General features: G+C 39.4%; 1 protein-coding gene across 3 annotated transcripts in view; it reads right to left on the bottom strand.

Moving 5' to 3' along the window:
• Window positions 1–1,869: 1,869 nt before the first annotated feature.
• The window catches only part of pgs1 (phosphatidylglycerophosphate synthase 1), a 29,087-nt gene continuing 16,497 nt past the window's right edge, over window positions 1,870–14,459 (bottom strand). The window contains exons 7-11 of one of the 3 annotated variants that reach the window (XM_005794622.2): window positions 11,990–12,186; window positions 11,571–11,862; window positions 7,970–8,118; window positions 7,752–7,881; window positions 1,870–2,328 (exon numbers count right to left, since the gene is read on the bottom strand). In XM_005794622.2, coding sequence (XP_005794679.1) covers window positions 7,762–7,881; window positions 7,970–8,118; window positions 11,571–11,862; window positions 11,990–12,186 — 758 coding nt within the window. In that variant the 3' untranslated portion in view covers window positions 1,870–2,328; window positions 7,752–7,761. Of the gene's footprint in view, window positions 2,329–2,535; window positions 5,931–7,751; window positions 7,882–7,969; window positions 8,119–9,066; window positions 9,952–11,570; window positions 11,863–11,989; window positions 12,187–14,459 lie in introns of those variants that run through there. The other 2 variants (XM_023341143.1, XM_023341144.1) reach the window with 2 other exon arrangements.

Consider the following 14,459-nt stretch of genomic DNA (forward strand, 5'->3'; position numbering starts at 1 on the left):
CTCCTGTTCTGGTTTCTAAGTTGATAAAATCTCATTTAAACAGGATTTGACCGTAATGATCTGAGTGATGAGAGGAAATTAGAAATGTTCTGTCAGCAGGTTGAACATTATGACTGGAAAATCTCGATCTGTCTGTCTGGTGTTTACAGCCACTCGCTCATGCTGATGCTCGCTGCAGATAAAACCGTTTAAAAGATCTTATCTGCAGGACATTTCTGTCAGCAGCAGCAGCAGCGTTTTCTGCCTCTTCCTGCTGATCTGATCGCACCGGGTTTTTCAGCACAAACATGGAGGCCAGAGTTGAGAGGGAAGTGGGGAGATTCCCCGTCTAGACTCACGACCTGAAGAGCAGAACGGCGAAGAAATGCTCCTGAAGTGAGCCGGCAGCGGTTTGCTTGGTTACCACCGACGCCCACACAGTCTGCAGCTCCGCGCTGCTCGGCAGGGTTTGGTTAAACTGGGCGTTTTAATGGTTGGCCTCTGACTTTCTATGAGAAACTGCCTTCACTCGTTTTCACACAGGCCGGGTTCTGCACCTCATGCGACTCAGAGAGTCTGAACCGCCCAGAGCGGCTCAGGTTCTGCAGCTCCTCCACAGCCGACCTTTAAAACATTTAAATCTTAAATGTTTTAAAGGAGCACACTTACATTTTTTTTTTTTACCCCTCCAGGGGGTCTTTTTTGTGGGCTCTAGTGTCCCTTATATGATAGTGGACTGACAGGAATGGGGAAGGAGAGGGGGGAAGACATGCGGCAAATGTCATCGGGTCCAGGAGTCGAACCCGCGACGGCCACGTCGAGGACTCAAGGCCTCCAAATATGGGTCGCGCTAACCGCTACGCCACCACGGCACGCCACACTTACATTTTTACATGTAACTGGGACTGTTGAGAGTTGGATGGTAACTAGTTATGTGTACTGCAGTAACAATTTGGGGACAAAAAATACTTTTATTAGTATTTTTGCTAGTTTGTTTTATTATGAAGGATCACTACTGTTGAGTAAAAAGTGAATAACTTCACTAAATGAAGAGCCAAAAATTCACCGGACAAACCTGCACTTTTATTAGTTCAATAAGTTTTAAATTGAAAGAAATCAATTTGGAAAAATTTACAAATATATCAATTTTCCAAATTGATATTTTAACATATAAACAACAAAAATTCCACATAACTTTATATTTGTTCTGTCTGATTATGTATTTTTAAAGTTATGTTTTCACCGACGCTTTTTTAATCTTAATTTATTGTTAATTTCTTCAACAGCTACAGCTGGGGTAAAGTTTTTGGCTCTCTACTCACCTCTGCTGTCGGTTCAGGCCGGGAAACAAACGTTTGCTTACAGAGCAGGAAGGATGAGGGAGGATTTTCCGGAAAGCATCAAGATGCTGGGAACCAGCAGCAACTATTATATGCCATCGATTTGGATTTACCAAAGGAAGAAGCTTTTTCTGTCCCATCATCGCAAATGTAGATATTTGGAGTTTGCTCAACTCTATTCCAGTTTGGTAAAATGAGCAAAACAGAGGTTATGAAAATTTACCTTAAAATACTAGATTCAGTAGCAGATTATTTCACTTATAAAATGGGAAAATGTTGTGCTATCAGTGAGATTAGCTACTGTGAAACTTCTACTTTTAAAAAAAATCAATGTTGAGGAATTATTGACTTAAAACTCGTATATTTTGCTGAAAAGTGACTTGTGAGTTTTGTTTTATTTAAAGTGTAATAAAATATTTGACCAAAACTACTTGGTGAGATTTTGAGTTTTTGCAGCGTTTCAGTACAACTTCTGGAGTTAAAGCTTCGCACCTGAAGCTTCATCTTCAACTCCATATACCAACAAAAGCACACAAACATTTTGAGTCGCTTTAAAAAATTGAGCAGATCCTTTAATTTACAAACATAACGCAGAACTGTACACGTATCTGTGGGCAGAGCCGTAAACAAACCGTGAGAGCCGTCATTAAAGCTCCCCAGGGACTGCAGCGCTTCGCCACACCCGTCTGCTTACCGTCACAGCCTTCATTACGCCGCAGACGTTCACGTCTCTGTTCAGCCCGAAAGGACGCAACGCGGCTTCATGCTGGAGGTACGGAAAGACGATCAGCAGCTTTCGCTGTTTGAAATGTTTCTAGTCGGTACAAATGGAGAAATCCAGATTTTTATGACGGCGGAGGTAAATAAAAAACATGGAAGAGGGTTTCCCCTCTTTAAGTTCATCGTACGTCCACTCCTGTGCGTGAGTCACTTCCTGTGACGGCGGGGAACGCCTTCTGCAGGACCTCGGCTCAGAACCGCAGAGTCCAAACCGAAATAAAAGAACCGCCTGCAGACGACAGAGAAACATTCAGCTGATAATGAGCATCGAGTGAAAACTCTGGGCAAAGGTGGCTGAGAAAGCGTCAAATTCATCACAGACTTTATTATTTATCAAAAAAAGAGAACGCATGTATAATGTCTTTCAAAATATTTTTTTATAGATGCTCCAAATGAAAATTATGAACTTATTACAAGTTTGTAACTTTTGAAATAGTCATTTCTGTCTTGGAAAATCCCAAATTTAAAGAAATAAAACAAAACTAGACAAAATCATCTTCAGTTGACTTTTTAGGAACACTGCATTTTTATTAAATGGCATTTTTTTTAAAAATCACAATTATTTCTGATAATAAGCCTAAAGGTGCTTTGAATAAATTAAAATCTCATTGAAAAGATCATTTGCTTCAGTAATTCGACACAAAATAGGAAAGAAATGGATTAATTTCACACAGAATTATATATTCCAAACATTTTTATGCTATTTACAAAACACAACAAATATAACATCAGAATAATTCTGGCTTGGTCTTTAATTTAATTTTGTAAAGAGCACTTAATACTGAAACTGGAAGATATTTTAAATAACCGTCAGCCCCCCAAAAGAAAAAATGACAAAAACCAAACAACTAAGTACAAACAAATAAAATAGACATAAAAACCACATTCAACTGAAAATGTAAATAAATTATAGCCTGTAAACAAACTTTCCTTTCAAAATATGATTATCAAAGTAGAAATTGGCTGAATTGTAATTTATCATCCTATCAATTGATTTAATTAATTTTTTGTGTGTGCTACTTTATCTGAGAATATTAATAGAAAATTGAGTGGAAGAAAAAAGTTTGGTAAAAAGCTGAGAATCAGCGACATTGATTACCGGGGCCTTTAGGAAGTTTAGGAAAATTCACTTCTGCAAAATTAGACGTTGCATTGATGCAGCAATTCACTAAAAAGGAGCACTGGCCATTTTTATAATGTGCTGTATTTATTTTGAGAAAATAAATGTTTGATTTTGGTTTAAGAGAAATAAATCTCGATACATTTCACCGCGCAGAATAAATATACAGAATAAGTTTTTTGTTACTGAACCAAATCAACTCGCTGGTTATATTAAAACGCACTCAGATGACCCCTGACCTCAAATTAAGTTCCCTCCTGAAGTGCCAACTTTTCACCACTAGAGGGCGGTCACAAACAAACAAACACACGCCGGCAGTTTCTCTGGATCCAGACTGGACGTCGCTGCATGTGAACGCGGCCGAACCGGAGAGGCTCGAGGCTGCTGTCGCTCCTGCCCAACAATAGACGAACCGAGCTGCAGATAAGATCTCTTCACACCCTCCACGGGCGAGGCTATTGTTGGAGAGAGGACGGCTTTTGTTTTGCCCTCTTCTTTCGGGAAAATAAAAATAGAGGACGTACTGGAAGTGAAGTCGATCACACGCCAGAAGGAAACAAAGAAAACAAAAGGAAAGCAAAATAAAGGAACTCAGAGCAAGACAACAAAAAAAACAACAAAAAAAAACAACGAGTTCTTCAGGAGAGGAGAGGGAGGGAGAAACACGCAGCAGAAACACGACAATAAAAATCAGCAACTGGATCATATTTATTGTGCTTAACTCTTAACCTGTTTGAATTCAAAGTCAGAAATTAAGATTTCTTTTTTTTTTCCTTTCGTGTGAAGGAGTTGGAAACATGACTGTGGTTTCCGGTAAGAGTCGACAGAGCCGCACTTCTCTAAATTACCTGCAGATATTAAATGAAGCTGCAGACAGGAGCCCATAATGCAATTCAGAAACACTCCGATTCGCACACAAATCACGTTAACTTACAAAAAACTATTTATCAGCGGCTGGACGAGTCCCACAACTCCCAAACTTTTAGGTCTTCACATGAAACAGCCTCAGTAAATAAAAGCTGGTCGCTCTGGAGAGACGTAATGACTCTCGATTGGTTTGGTTTAATTATATCAGCGAAATTTATGACTTGATTCGGTTTTATGACGTTTATTTAAAAACTATTTTTGGTTTGTCCTCCGCAGCAACACATTTAAGACCGGGCTGCACCCAAACGGACCGACTGTTTCGGAAAGTTGTAAAGATTAGTGAGGTCGTTTTAATTTTCTTCAATCTTTTTCCACATTTGCAGTGGATATAAAATTATTTACACCCGTTTTTGTTTTTCCATGCGAAAACAGACATGACTAAATGATTTCAGAACTTTTATTTTAGGGGGAAAAAACTTAAAAGTAAAAAACTTCTGTTGCTTAAAACACATTTAAACTAAAACTGACAGAAACTTTTCATAATTCGCTCCATTTTCAGCTATAGAAAACCGACCTCAAAGCATGATGCTGCCACCGCCATGCTTCAGTGTGGGTACCTTAGCTCACACTTTGTTTCCTCAGATTATATTTACCGACATGGATTAGGGAGATTTTTAATGTTTTCTTTGTACAATTGAGCAAGATTAAGAAAGTTGCTCTTTGTGAAACGACACCAAAAACTAAAGGGGAAGTCCCAGTTATTGATTAATGTTGAGTGGCAATAAGCAGTTAATCACACGATCAATTAAAATGAGCTCGATAATTTCCATTCTGATGATCAATGTTTTTTTGAGAAGAAATTTGGATTACAGAGATTATATAATTAATTTTATTCATGGTTTCGGTTTTAACTGGTTTTTATTTACGTTTAATTTTATCGTTTTTGTGTTTAATTTTGGATTCTTTGAATATCTTGTTCAGACGACAAACTGTCATTATTATGTCAATATCAATGCATTACTAGAAAAAGGTCTCAAAACAACAATATTATCGTTTATCGCAATAATTTCTGGGACTGAGAATTGGTTACGGTGACGGGCCTATGATGCATAACTCCTGATACGTTTGGACACTGAATGGTTTTGAATCTTTCTGCAGACCATGAATCTGCTGCAAGATCCGCCTGAGGAACTGTCAGGAAAAACCCTCCCAGTCGTTAGGGAGTACGCTCTTATGCAACCTTACTTAACTCAGGTCAGAAACCTTCCATTTTACAGCTACTTTATAACACAGCTATTATTCAGTAAAAGCTGTATCTGAAAGATTTATTTCCTCTGATATGTTCTCATCTGTCAGGATTCGTATAACAAAGTTTTACACTGATCCTGTGACACGAATCAAAGCTTCTGCAGTTTTCCAGAACTAAATCCACTCCTTACAGGCATTCAGTGTGTGCGTATTTGTTACGCTTCAGGGCAGAAAGATGATCTATTTTAAACTGTTTCCTTCTGGCAGCTGATGACTCAGATTTTTCTCTCTCTCTCTGTCCAGGTAGTGATAAGACACCACCCATTTACCGGCAGTTTCCAGCCTGAGAGACACTTCCTGTTCTCAGAAACTGAGCGGCTTTCTCTCGCCTTGCAGCTGACGGCTCGTCCTTCAGCTGGAGCGGCGGCAGAAATGCGGCTCGACCTCTCCGTTTACTCCTAATGACCCCGGCCAGGTCGCCTCGCAGAAGTACGACCAAAGTGTCAAATCATCGCCGTAACGCCGCGCTGACTCACTTTGCCTCACGGCGGCGGTGAATGAGCCGACCCGCTGTCCCCGCTCTCCCTGCGGTGGTTCTGGGAAGAGGAGGACGGGAATCGCCACAATGACTGCAGGAATTTCAAAGAACCCGCAGCTTGTTTTACTGTATGTGTGAGCGGGCAGCGCTGCACAAAATGTTGACGGGTGCATCCTGTTTATGCTGCAGAAATGGGCAATTTGAGGGGAGAAAAAGTGGAGGAAAAAAACGCTAGAATAAAAAAAGGAAAGCAAAATATTGATGCAAAGTTTAGTACCTTCAGTTACTAAACTAACTAAACTAACTTTTAGTTTAGTTTAGTAAATGAACTTTAGTTGCTAAACTAACTAAACTAACTCTTAGTTTAGTAACTAAATGAACTTTAGTTGCTAAACTAACTAAACTAACTTTTAGTTTAGTTTAGTAAATGAACTTTAGTTGCTAAAGCTCATGTAACTACCACATTCTGCATTCAAAAAGTGAATGCAGAATGAAATATTCCAAGCAATTAGCTATGGAGATTACATTACCCAGTTGGAATATTGTATATTCAGAAAGGTTTTTTTGTAGTTCCCTAACTTTATGTGTTGAGTTACAAATCTGAATTTTAGAAAAGTTCAAAGGTCAGAACAATTAGCAAAGGGCAAATCCACTTTAATAAATCTGTTTATAGCTCACACACTGAAATAAAAACACTTTAGGCTGCAGTTTGTTTGTTTGTGACTCTAAGCTGCGACTTTCTGACAGTAGAGCGTTTTGAACGCTCTTATTTTGAAAGAAACAACAACTTGAGTAGAAGCAGACTAATTGAGATCCCTGCTTGTCTTTATTTATGACACTTTGATTTTAGGAAAAAGCTGAATTTGTTGTTTCTACTGAACTAATTACATAATTTTAACATTTTCCATGTTTCTGTAACTCCACGGTTCCCCCTGCACTGTGCGCTGAGTCCAGAATGACTCGTCGTTCAGGTTTAGCAACGACTAGAATCAAGACTGCTGACTCGACAGTTGTCCAGCAGACTGCCAGTGACAACCTCAGGAGGAAGAATAAACCCGAAAAGATCACTGGTTTGGACACTGGCTGTTGCCGTTTGTTTGAAAATCGATATAGAGAAAGTTTAGTGGAAGGAAAATCTGTTATACTGGAAGGACAATTACAGTCAGGAGAACTCCAGTTTTTGAAGACTGTTGTCCTGCAGCTTTTAGATGTTCATCTACCTTAGCAAACCTAATCGAATCACATGGTTTTGATGTCAAGCTAATAAAATAATGTAGTTTATATGTTTTCCAGGCACACAGTATCATTTTATTGCACATTCAAGTAACTGTAACCTTCAGTTGTTCTAAAATTACTGTATATATATATATATTTATAAATATTATGACTTCGTAATTTAACTGGGCCTCTGTCTCTTTAAAAACTCTTGCTCTTTCTGAAACTCCTCCTTCAGGAAGTCATCACAACATGGCTCCTCTATTGACCTTTTAACAACATTTTTACCAGAGTTTCACTGGGAAGTATCTCATTTAATGAGCTCAGCAGAGGCACAGCTCCACCAGCTGTTTGCTACCTGCTGCTGGCTAGTCTGAAGGAGCTGAGTGGGGGACAGCTGCTCTGTGACACGATTGGAAACTGAGGAGGAGCTGCGTCTCGAAGGCGGAGCTAAGGCCACCCAGGCGGTTTGCACAGCTGAATGGTTGCCAAGGAGATTAAAGGATTTCTCAAACATGCATGAAAGAATGAAAGCGACACTCCAGGCATGTTTATGATGAAGGAATAACATGATGTAACGCTCAAAAGAGTGAATTACATAATACTACATAATACTTTCAGGTTTCATCGTGTGTAAAAAGTGTTTGCGTGTTTTGGTTTGAACCTTTTGGATCTCAGAAGAAGTTCTTGATGAGGGGAGTGACCAGCTTGACCCACAGCTTGACGTAGCGATTGGGCTGCTGGAACGTGGAGTCGGAAACCTCCATGGAGCGCCGGTACAGCGTCTCCTGCTCCTGCCGGGTCAGAACACAGGTGAGCCAGGTGAGCGCTGCGCCACACAGCGGTTCATCATCATTATCATCATCGTCGTGACAAGCAGACCTCCTGCAGCTGGCTCTGGAGGGCTTCGTTCTCCGTCACTATGGCGATCTGGGCCTCCAGGTCGCGGTGAACCGAGCGGTAACCGAAATTAGGGGAGCCAATTAGAGTGAGGCAAGGCCTGTCCTGCCCCCTGAGGTAATACCACAGACCTGTGAAGAAGATGGCGGGGCGGGAGGGGATCAGTAAAGTTTCGGAGAGCCGGATTCAGCAGACTGAAACCACAACTGAAAGGAAGCACAAGAAGAAATCCCCAGCGTTGATCCAAAACCTCAAAATATGAGGCAGAGAGTGAGTGAGTGTGGATCCTTGTCCTGAGGCTACAACAGAGTGAGTCTACAAGATTCCTGCCTCAACCTACATACCATCACAACCACAAGAAAAACAGCAGAGCCCATCATTCTTAATGGGCCGCTTCATATAGAGAACGGCTCATTTACGGCCCTTGCACAACACCAGAAATGAAGAAATCCCATTGTTTCTGGACTTTTCTGGCACCAAGCGAACCTGGAATCGTGCAACGCTGTTCGAGTAAAACGCCATTTCGCACAATTACCCCGAAGCTGTGACAACGTATCATTTAACTGCGCCCACACACCCGCAGTAATCATAAACGGTTACCTACTTCGTTTTAAAAGGCCGTGCTGCCAAGGAAAAATAAAAAGCAAAGAGAAAGGTGGAGGGCCTGACTAATGGATTCATACCAAAAAGAGCCTCAGCTGCTCTGCTGGTTCTCCAGGGAACCATTACAATACAGGAGAAACGGCAGAAAGGAGGTCGACTGTCGCTCCTGCTAACAGGAGCAGCTGACAGAAAACGAATGATAAAATATCACAGACAGAAAAAAAAAGAAACACTAAAAGAGGAGAAAAATGTACAAAAAACCTCCACACTACATAGAAATTAGCTATTCAAAAACTAAAACTTGTACTCAAGTAAGAGTATCACTACTTCAATATATTCTTACTTCAGTAAAAAAAAATCTACTTATTAAAACATCAGTCGTTCAAGATTTAAAAATTGCATAATCAGACAGACCAAAATATAAAATAATGTGGAAATTTAAGAAACAAAATTCATATAAATAACATAATTACAAAAACAACAAAATCAGGCAAAAGAGAAATGTTTCCCCAAATCTACTTCTTTTTATATGAAGTTTATAAAACTTTAACAAAAGCTGTTGGTGTGTCTGGTGAAGTTTTGCTTAAAACAAGTTTATTAATCACTCAGTGAGTAGAGTTTCCAGATATTTTACTCAAGTAAGAGTTAGAGATACTTTGTTACAAATTTACTCAAGTAAAACTAAAAAGTACAACTAAGTAAAAATACTTCATACATACAAAAATACTCCTCTGGCTAAAATAATCCAGTACTGCAGCAGAATAATCTCACACCTTTACTTTGAGTATATTATTTCAGAAATAAAATCCAAAATGAACATTTGGAGAGCATTTATCTCAAGGTTTATTTTCACATCTCTAACAATAAATGTAGAGCAACAAGATTTATGTAATGGTAACTTTGAGACTCTTGTTGAGATCCTTCTAAAATTAGGACCTACATAATTTATGAAAAATAAACTAAACTGATGAGATAACTTCTACTTACTTGAGAAAGTTTAATGCAACCTTCTCAAAATGTCTTGGTTCTCCAGCTCTGATGTGTGAATAAATTGTTGGTGTCATGCTGACATTAAAGTTTGCACAACAGCCTGTAAATAAGCTACTTATTGAAGCCAAAACTGGAATTAAAACAGATGTTAGTTATTTTCCCTTTGGGATTAATGGTCTTTTTTTAATATTAAAAACATTATTCTGGTAGTGGAGACAGAAACAATAATGTTTTGAAAACAAAACAATAGTCCGCTTCTTGAGCAGATCTCTGTTGGTGGTTTGGAGATTCCAGGCAAACTTCCAAACGTTGCAATAAAAAAATAATTCCTCAGTCAGGACTCCAACGCAGAACCAAGAGAACCACCAGTTCTTAAAAAAAAAAAAAATACAAAGAAAATATAAGTAAATAAATTTTGCTTCATACATGTAAAGAAAGCAAAAAGTAAATGAAAAAGCAAAGGACTTCAATAAAATGTGCGACCAAAGACGGAAAATCTGGACATATTTAATGCATTTTAAGGAATAAAATTGTTTGATTTTACTCCATTATAATTTAAGACTCAATGTGTAAAGAAAACCAGTGGAACAGCTATAAAAAGCCGAAAAGATAAAAGATTTAAAAAACTTTTCTTGTTTTTATATCCCTCCCTAATGGAGCCCTTTACTGGCTAAATATCTATTTATCTTATTTTGTTATCCTTGTTTTATGACACTATATCAGTTAACTGGACCTCTAATTATCTTTGAGTTGTTAAGCTTACTTGAAAAATCTGCTTTAGTGAAATTAAAAGTACTAACTAATGATACTGAGAGCAATATCAGGAGCTCAGATTGTAATATTTACTGTCTGTGGGGAGGTGCTGATAACACAAATTTCCTGGAGTTCTTAGACATTTACAAGCTTCTCCAACACACAAAACCATCCTGATGTTTGCACACAGTTCACTCACAGCCATAAAGGCCGTTTTAACCGTGGAGGGGAAGCTGCAGACAACCAGAAAACGTTTCCCTGACCAGATGAGATACAAACTGAACTTAATGTTCGAAGGAAAACCGACTTGCTGAAACACTTCATCCCCGAGGTGAAACACGGCAGTGGCATTATCAGGATGTGGGGATGCTGGTTTTGAGTAGGAACAGGGAAGATGGTAAGATTTGGTGCAAAGATGGATGGAGATAAATGCAGAGTAAAACTGGAAGAAAAGATGTTAGAGGCTAGAAAAGAGTCTAAACATGCAATTAGTTACGAGAATATAGTCGTAATATTGGAAGAACAAAAACAGTATTTTACCAGAAGAATGTCTAAATTACGAGAAAAAAGACGTTTTGATGAAAAAAGCTGCAAAAGTTGTCGAGATGTGACTTTTGTCTCTGTATTGTTCTTTTTTCAAAATAGACTCAATTGTTTGGTCAATTGTTTCAAAATCCTGCTGCTGAAAATAATTTGATGTTTACATGTTTACGGTTGAAGTCTTATCTGGAAAACCGATACCAAAGTTTAACTTCACAAGATGCTCAACATTCCTCATTTAAGTTTTCGTTATTTTTTGTGTTGGAGTTCTGATAAAATAATGATTACTTCATCCTCTTATATTTTGACTTTATTCTGGTAATAATGCTTTGTTCTCGCATTATTTTGACTTTATTGCAGTATGACTATCACTGTATTACTATGACTGCAGTATAGTAATAGTATGATTTTTTTCTTATATTTAAACAATGTAAAATCTTAGCTAAAAAGGAAAAAATAATACTTCACAAGCTTGTCAAACAAGATGGCTGACTGGATCACCCTAAACTACAAAAGCCCCACAAAAACCAGATTTTCCTAAAACTAAATCTTCAAAAACTAAAAAGCTCAATTAAACAATAAAAATTGTTCGGACCAAAGACTCTGTGAACGTCCCATTATCATGGATGCTCTCCATCCAATCTGATGGAGCTAAATATATTTCGAGGCCTTAGATTGACCTTTGAACCTCACCAACCTTTAGCGTGGAACGTCCACTGCGGCCGGTGGTACTCGTGCAGATGGACCCTCTCCTGCTGGCCCAGCTGACGCACTCGGTTGTAAAACTGCCTGGCGATGTGGATGTAAGCTGCAGGAATCGCCCCGGCGATGCCTTTGGCCCCGAAGAACCCGTTGACCTCTGGGGAGGCGGTCAGGATGCGGTAGCTGGCTCCGGTCTCCAGCACCAGACGCATGTAGGCCCGGGTCAGGTTGAAGTAACCCGATGTTAGAAACACAGTGGAGTCCGGGCCGGCGTCTGTCAGCAGCCGCTGGAACGCCGGGGAGACGCAGAAGGAGAAGATGGAGGACTTACAAACACGGCCGCTTTCATCTTCTCCCCCCGACATGCGAGGAGACCCAGCTGTGTAAACATAAACCAGAACAGAAGAGGCTCACCTGTGTGACCTGCTCGTCCGTCCGGATGCCCAGAGGTTTCATCTGGACCAGGGGGAACACCCAGGTGTCCTCCTCTTCCTCGCTCCTGGCCTCTTCCTCCCTGGAGAGGCGCAGCTGCTGCTGCTGTCTCACGCGGGCCGAGCTCATGACCTCCATGATGCGCTTCCTCGCCGCTGCCGAGAAGTCCTCCCGGTTTCCTGGTCGCCATGGAGACACAGATTGATGTGAAGAGGGAGAAGGGGTCGGAACAACCTCAGGGTCGCGGCGTTCTGGTCAAGGGTTTGTTACTTTTATGGCAGTGGGGAGTTGTGAGTAAAATATGTAGAGGAAATCTCCTACGAAAATGAAAATACAACACCTCGCAAAAGTATCAACACCTCCTGAACTTTTTCACAGTTTGCGCCATAGAAAATATATTTTATTGGGGTTTTGTGTGACAGAATAACAAAAAGTGCATTTGTGTTCAGCTGTTTTATATCCGTACGTAAAACACACTCCGTCCAACTGTCTTTGAAGCTCACTTAATTGGTAAGTAGAGTTCACTTGTTTGCATTTAAACAATGAATAAAAAAGCAGCTGTTCTGTTTCTGGTCTCAGAGGCTTGTTAGCATCATGAAGACCAAGGAATGCAGGTTTCTGAAGAGGTTTATAGTACGGTTAGCTTATAAAAGAAACTTTCCTAGCTTTGAACGTCTCTCAGAGGACTCTTCAGCCCATCGTCTGAAAATAGAAAGAGTGCAGTTCAATTGAAAATGCTCCAAAACGTTGCCTTCTACCTACAATGAAAGAGGCAAGGTAGGGAACACAACTAAGGCTGAGCAATTTGGACTTAAAATCTCATCACGATATTCTGAGGTAATATTGTAACAACAAGAACTATTTATTACTTCTTTTTAAGGCAACTGTATGGCTCTGACTGTGTGTCACAGCAATTAGAGCCCCACAACCACAAATGCTGCTCTTGAGAAACATTACTATTTGTAATCCGCTTCTTTAGGACACCAATCACATGAAGAAGTGTGAGTTGTGTCACAAACGCACACAGTAAGTGCAACTAAGAATATTTTCAAAAGTTATTGATATTTATTGAGCCACTTTTAATGAATAAACACTGCAAAAAGCAGCATAAATAGCAATAAGGACAGTTTTAGGAGTTAACGTTAACTGGAATTAAGTGGAATTTATAGTGACACTATCGTGATAAGATATGCATCACGATAAATGATAAACGATACGATAACAGGCCCCACAATAAACATGATGCAAAATTCTACATTAACCTGCAAAACCACCTGCGTGTGATGGAAAACCATCATACGTCAGGCTAAACACGCCATCAGTGAAATATGGTGGTGGCAGCATCATGAGGTGAGAGTTTGTGCTGGAGGTTCAGCAGGACAACAAAACAGTTGGAGATACAACCGAACAGCTTAGATATATTTTGCAAAGTTGATTGAGACATTTATTGTAGCTCCTATTATTATGAAGGTCTATTGTGTTTTGACTCATGGGGGGCTGAATACAAATGCATGCCACACTTTTCAGATTTTTTTTTTTTTGGAAACTATTTAAAAAAAAAAGGTTTATTTCCTTACATGTGGCCATTAAAATGACTGGAAGCTATAGTGTGAAGTCTTTTAAGTAATTTTTATATATACATTTGCAGCTTCTTTTTTTTGCAAGAACGCAGAAACTCTGAGTACTTCTCCATTTCATCTTTTTTTCCCCCGGAAGTGTGTTTGTTTTTTTGTATTTTTTACCTCAGCAGCAACCACTTTTCACCAAAAATTACATCTTTTCTGCTTTACTTTTACTGTACTGGAGCTACGTAATCATATATGAGCTATAAAATAATCTTTAGGGTTAAATAAAAATTAGGAAAACTTTAGAGACAAATTCTTTAATCATTTAAAACTGATCATATTGTGTAATTCTTTAATTTCTGCTGGATTTAAAACACATTTTTGCTGTTTCATTGTGCTGTATGTAGTCCTTGGGGGAAAAAAAGAAATCAGTAAAAGTCAGACCTCAAAAGAATACTCTGTTTATGGGAAAGCATAGAAGTGAAGCAGTTAGATGTGAGTCAGCTTATCATGTGTGATACTCCTCCAAAAGGTGAGTGTGAAGGCGTGTTTGGTAATTTGGTTTGAATGAGTAATCTTCTGTCTCCAAGCTGTCTGCTGCCGCTGTGCATCAGGACCCGTCATTGTTTCTAATTTATTGCAAATCTTCCAAGTCATCCAGTACAAATGGCTCTGGTGTGTGCGTGTTTATATCAGTTCCCACTACTGTCCATATCTTCTTCCAGCAACACTGTGACATCACATCTCTATTCCTGGTGTCCGTTTCTGCAGCCTAATCCTGCAGACATGATGTCATTCATCCTTTAAACTAACATCCTGGCAGGCTGTGCTCCAGTTACAGACACAAGCTATATGAATGTGTGTGTGTGCGTGTGTGTGAATAGAAA

The sequence above is a fragment of the Xiphophorus maculatus genome, chromosome 10, assembly GCF_002775205.1.
Source record: "Xiphophorus maculatus strain JP 163 A chromosome 10, X_maculatus-5.0-male, whole genome shotgun sequence".
Lineage (NCBI taxonomy): Eukaryota > Metazoa > Chordata > Actinopteri > Cyprinodontiformes > Poeciliidae > Xiphophorus > Xiphophorus maculatus.